Below are 6,031 nucleotides of genomic sequence, written 5' to 3' on the forward strand. Positions count from 1 at the left end.
TGAAATAGCTCAGGTGGACCTGGACTGGGGACGTAAGGGTGAGCTGTTTGTAGCTCGATGGGCCCATGAAACATCAGGACATCTGGGGAGGGATGCCACTTACAGATGGGCTCGTGATCGAGGGGTGGACCTGACCATTGAGGCCATCACACAGGTTACCCATGAGTGTGAGACCTGTGCTGCAATCAAACGAGCCATGAGGGTAAAGTGTCCCTGGAATAGGGGGAGATGGCTTGGATTTCGTTATGGTGAGGCCTGGCAGATTGACTACATCGGACCACTTCCACAAACCCGCCAAGGTAAACGTTACATACTCACCATGGCAGAAGCAACTACTGGGTGGCTGGAAACATATCCAGTAAACCATGCCACGGCCCGAAACACTATCTTGGGCCTGGAAAGACAAGTGCTGTGGCGACATGGTACACCAGAAAGAATTGAGTCCAACAATGGGAGTCACTTCCGAAATAATTTGATCACTTCCTGGGCCAAGAGACATGGCATTGAATGGATGTACCACATCCCTTATCACCCACAAGCCTCTGGGAAGGTTGAGAGGTACAATGGACTGTTAAAAACTATGCTGCGAGCATTGGGTGCTGGGACATGGAAACATTGGGATATAAATCTACCAGAGGCCACTTGGCTAGTTAACAACAGGGGGTCTGAAAGCCGTCCTGGTCCTGCTAAAACAAAACCCCTACACACTGTGGGAGAAGCTAAAGTCCCTGTAGTGCATGTGGGGAAGTGGATGGGGAAGGCAGTGTGGGTTGCCCCTGCCATGGGAAAAGGCAAACCCACTCGTGGGATTGTCTTTGCCCAAGGACCAGGGCATACCTGGTGGGTAATGCAGAAAGATGGGGATATCAAGTGTGTGCCACAAGGAGATTTAACACTGGGAGAAAATTAATCTGTTATCCAAGTTATGTGTTGTAGGAGGACACTGCAGAACCAATGACAGGTCAACTTTGCAAGGAACCAGGCAAGTGCAACAGTGATGTGAGCTAAGCTGGTGCTGGTGTCAAGAAAACCAACTTCGCCTGCCCTGAGTGACCACTTTGACAGATGAAGCTGAAACCATCAACAGTTTTTATGAGCATTTTGGGAAAAGACCTATAGAATAAAGAGAAGTACAGACATAAAAATGCTTCAATGGACAGAAAACAATGGTGATGAGAACATCTATATACTAAACTGTACCTGATTGTGACACAAATGTTAGGGAATAAGGGGTGGAAGTTCTGTTGGGTCTGTCTGAGCTGGAGTCACCTTTCCCTGCAGCAGCCCGCACAGTGCTGTGCTCTGCACTCGTAGCTGGAACAGCACTGATATCACTCCAGTGTTGTGTCTATTGCTGCGTAGTGCTGACACAGCATCAGGACTCCTTCTAAGCCCCCAAGAGCCAGCAGGCTGGGGGTGGGCAAGTGATGGGGAGGGGACATTGCCGGGGCAGCTGACCTAAACCAACCAAAGGGATATTCCATAACACCTGATGTCACACTCAGCAATAAAAGGGGGGGCTCTCGTGGGGGAGGGGGCTGTTCCTCCTGAACAACCACTACGCGTTTGAGGCCCTGCTTCCCAGGATGTGGCCGAACACCGCTCGCTGATGGGAAGTAGAGAATAATTTTTCTCTCTCTCTGTGCTTCCGCGCGGACTGATTGTTTCTTTTGTATCTGTTTTTCCTTCCCATTCCCTTTCGCTTTAATTAAACCTTTCTAATCTCAAACCTCGAGTTCTCTGTGTTGTATTTTCTCCCCCTTCCTTCTGAGGAGAGGGGGAGTGAGAGAGCGGTTGTGGTGGAGCTTGGTTGCCCACCTGAGTAAAACCACCACATCTTCAAAAACCCATTAGTGAGATCTTTAGAAATGGATTGTAGGCAATTTCACAATGCTCAGGAGTTGGGGCCCTTGCTCAGTGAGGAGGGGCTGAGGCAAAGATGTTTGGTCAGACTGCAGAGGAACCTCAGGGCAGCCTTCTCATAACTACAAGGAGGGCAGCAAGACAAAGCCAAGCTATCTCAGCAGGGCATGGTGCGATGATGACAAACAGCAGGCATGGGGGTACAAATCACCAAAGGGAGATGGCAATTATTTGGGTGTTATGTAAGGGTGTTCTGGTGTCCCACAGACCTTGCTGATGCCGTTTTAAAATAATTAAAAAAGCGAGGTAGGAATTAAAATTATTTCACTTACTGCGAACACAGAAGAGTGGCTATAAATTTGGGGGAGAAAATATAGCACAAAGAGGCCGGAGATGAGAATGGTTTAATTAAAGGGCAGGGGAATGGGGAGAAAAAGAAACAAAAGAAACAATAAGTCCGCGGGGAAGTGCAGAGAGAAGGAAAAATAAATATTCTCTACTTCCCATCAACGAGCGATGTTCAGCCATGTCCTGGGAAGCAGGGCATCAAAACATGCAGTGGTTGTTCAGGAGGAACAGCCCCCTTCCCCACGGCAACCCCCTGTTTATTGCTGAGTGTGGCATCAGGTGCTATGGAATGTCCCTTTGGTTGGTTTAGGTCAGCTGCCCTATCGATGTCCCCTACCCATCACCGCCCACCCCCATTGATTTCCTTTGATGAAGTGGTAGGTAGCTGGCAGGGGAAGCCAGCTGATGGCACCTGTTTGGATTTCAGCACAGCTTCAAGACAGCTTCTCACTGTCTCCTTCTGGACAAATTGGGCAGCACACAGCTAGAGCAATGCGTAATGCGATGGGTGAACAAGGGGCTGACGAGTCGGGCTCCAAGGGTAATTGTAAATGGGGTTGCATCAGGCTGGTGGCCAGTCATAGGGGCTTCCGCAGGCCTCCATTTTAGGGCCTGTTCTCTTCAGTGTTGTCCCGACTGACTCGCATGTAGGACTTGAGGGCATATGGAGTCCATTTATGCATGATGCTAAACAGGAAGGAGTGGCTGACTCCATCGAGGGGGGGAAGGCTTTGCAGAGAGATCTTGACAAAGCAGAGAGCTGGGCAATCCCCAGCAATATGAGGTTTAGCAAGAGCGAGTGAGGGATTCCACGCCTGGCAAGGGGCAACCCTGGCTGTATGGACAGTCGGGGGGACGAGAGGCTGGAGCACAGCCCTGCAGAGAGGGATCTGGGGGTTTTGGTCGATGGCAAGTTGAATGTGATTCAAGCACGGGCCCTGGCAGCCAGGAGGGGCAACAGCATCCTGGGGTGCCTCCAGCACGGCATCGCCAGCCGGTCAGGGGCAGGGATTGCTGTGCTCTGCTCTGCGCTCTTGCAGCATCACCTCCTGGGTGCACTTTTGGGCAGCACACTAACAGAAGGACATCAGGTTATGGGAGAGTGTCCAAAGGAGGGCTTCGAAGTGGTGGAGGATCTGGAGAGTAAGACGGATGAGGAGCACATGAGGTCCGCGTGTTTGTTCAGCCTGCATGAGACTGAGGGGAGGCCTCATGGCGGCCGGCAGCTTCCTCACGAGGGCAGCAGAGGGGCCGGCGCTGAGCTCTGCTCTCTGGGGCCACTGACAAAACTCGAGGGAATGGCAAGGAGATGGGCCACTGGAGGGTCTGGCTGCAGGTGAGGAAAAGATTGTACACCAACACGGGGCTTGGCCACGGAAACAGGCCTCCCAGTGAAGTGGTCATGGCAGCCAAGCTGCTGGGGTTCACCAAATGTCTGGCAAGTGCTTTCAGACACATGCTTTGGTTTTTGGGGGTCACCCAGAGCGCTGGGCTCTGAGGTCACCCAGCGGTGGGCTGTGAGGTCACACAGCAATGGGCTGTGACCTCATGGCCCTCGCTGCTTATATTGGGGCGCCGTCAGAGCCTGGCCCAGCCTGGCTCGTGCCTGGACTCCCGCTGAGCGTTTGTGCGAGGCTTGGAGTGCCGAGCAAGGATCTCTTGGGAGATTTGTTGGAGCTGTGCTGTGGGGCCGTTGACAGCTGCTCTCGGTGCCCGTCCCCGCAGCCAGTGCCTGCGTTTCCCCGGCCCTGCCTGGCTCAGGCAGCCGGGGCTGTGGAAGGAGTGCTCGCAGCAGTGCAGGTGAGCTGTGCGGGGACACGTGCCCCGGGGCTGGGCTTGGGGTTTTGTCCTGCTGAGGGGCCGGGGCACTGCCGCTGCCTGCCCTGGCTCAGCCACTGACCCTGGCCTCTCTCCTTCTTGCAGCGCACAGCAGCTGTCGCAGCGGTGCCAGCGAGGGGAAGCAGCTCCCCATCTGCAGCTCTCCCCAGCCCGCTGCAGCGAGCCGACACCATGGGCAGTGAGGCCCAGGACATCACCTGCTCCGTGTGCCAGGGGGTCTGCAAGGAGCCCAGCTACATCCTCCCCTGCCTGCACCAGTTCTGCTTCGGGTGTGTCATGCGCTGGGCCGAGAGAAGCAGCACCTGCCCCCTCTGCAGGCAGCGCATCACCTCCATCCGCTACTCCATCTGGGCGGAAGACGACTTCCTGGAGGTGCAGGTGGCCCCCGATGCAGAGGCGCAAGACGACAGCCCCCAGGACGAGCAGGGGGCTGCAGAGCCCATGCCCCAGCCTGCCGTGAGAGGCCTCCCGCCCGAGGAATGGGCAGCCCTCTTCAGGGAACACCTCGAAGTCCTCGGTCCGCTGCGCTCCTGGGTGCGCCAGCAAGCCAGGGAGCTGTTCGATGCTGCCTGGTGGGACCAGGACATGCTGGAGGCCACCGTCGTCGCTTGGCTGTGCCGCTGTGGGCTGGATGAGCACGCCTTGGTGCGGGAGCTGCGGCCGTTGCTGCAGGGCCACACGGTGAGCATTGTGCAGCGGCTCATCTCCATCATGGGGGAGATATGCAGCGAGGAGTACCTCGAGGAGCTGGGCTTCCTGGAACCGCGTCCTGCCAGCCAGCTCTACATGTACAACGGCCCTGAGGTGGACCTCGAGGGCTCCGAAGACACCTGGGAGCCAGAGCTCGAGGGCTCCCAAGACACCGGGGAGCCAGAGCTCGAGGGCTCCCAAGACACCTGGGAGCCAGAAGACAGCCTGGAGGCCACCCCCAGCCCTGCTGCCTCCCCCCGGGACACTCCTGTCACCAGCCTGCTCTCCTCCAGCAGCGTGGAGGGTTCTGACATCGAGGAGCTGCCCAGCACCTCCAGTGCCGCCCTGCCTGGAGGTCCAGCACCCATCCCTGAGGAGCAGGAGGAGCTCTTCTCAGAGCCTGAAGAGGAGGAAGCAGAACACGCTTCAGTGCCGGGCTGCAGCCACGGGCCCTCTCCTCCTGGCCAGGGCAGGGACAGCTCACCTGGGGGGCCCCGGCGCCCCCCGAAGAGGAGGGCCGACAGCAACCCGGACTCTCCCCAGCCCTGCAAGAGGCCCCCGCGCCTTTAGCAGGGCAAATGTGGTTGTCATCAAAATAAAGAGTTGTGACCCTGCCACAGACAGTGTCTTGGTCTTCTTCATCGAATCACAGAATCCTACAGTCATAGAAATGTCGAGTGGCTCAGGTTGGAAGGGGCCTTAAAGACCACCTAGTTCCACTCCCCCTGCCATGGCCAGGGATGCAACTCACTGGCCTCACCCAACCTGGTGATGGGCAATGTCTGCCCACTCGCTCAGGACCCACAGGACCCAATTATAATTATTAATAACCTATTTTTAATAGGTTATTATAATTTATAATATAATATAATATAATATAATATAATATAATATAATATAATATAATATAATTAATACTAATTATAATAACCTATTTTTTTAGAAGTAGTAATGAATATGTATTAGTCTAGGAGCATAAAAATCAGCTACTTGATGTAACTGGTGTGCGTCCTGGTGGAGCAGAGACTCCCGGTGCACCCAGCGCTGTTTGCTTACCTCTATTCTTTTAATAAATCCTATTTTTTTATTTAATCCTATTTTGAAGACTGAGCCATTTCTAACAACCTCGTTTGGTTTCTTCCTGCCCAGCTCTCCAGCCTGTCCAGGTCTCATTGTACTCAAAATTCTCATTTGTACTTTCTATAGTACTAGTGTTATGCTTGTGCCATTTGGTTGGAAAGGTGAAATTGAGAATTTTCTTGATATTAGTAGGGACTCTATGTTCAGAATA

The 6,031-nt window shown here is 54.1% G+C and overlaps 1 protein-coding gene across 1 annotated transcript; it reads left to right on the forward strand.

Moving 5' to 3' along the window:
- Positions 1 to 3,822: 3,822 nt before the first annotated feature.
- On the forward strand, positions 3,823 to 5,335 carry LOC140001448 (uncharacterized). The gene is made up of 2 exons (XM_072033059.1): positions 3,823 to 4,011; positions 4,135 to 5,335. Exon 2 carries the CDS (start codon positions 4,222 to 4,224, stop codon positions 5,308 to 5,310), a length of 1,089 nt encoding a protein of 362 aa, XP_071889160.1. The 5' UTR covers positions 3,823 to 4,011; positions 4,135 to 4,221; the 3' UTR covers positions 5,311 to 5,335.
- Positions 5,336 to 6,031: the final 696 nt, after the last annotated feature.

Source organism: Anas platyrhynchos, chromosome 1 (assembly GCF_047663525.1).
Source record: "Anas platyrhynchos isolate ZD024472 breed Pekin duck chromosome 1, IASCAAS_PekinDuck_T2T, whole genome shotgun sequence".
NCBI classification, from domain to species: domain Eukaryota; kingdom Metazoa; phylum Chordata; class Aves; order Anseriformes; family Anatidae; genus Anas; species Anas platyrhynchos.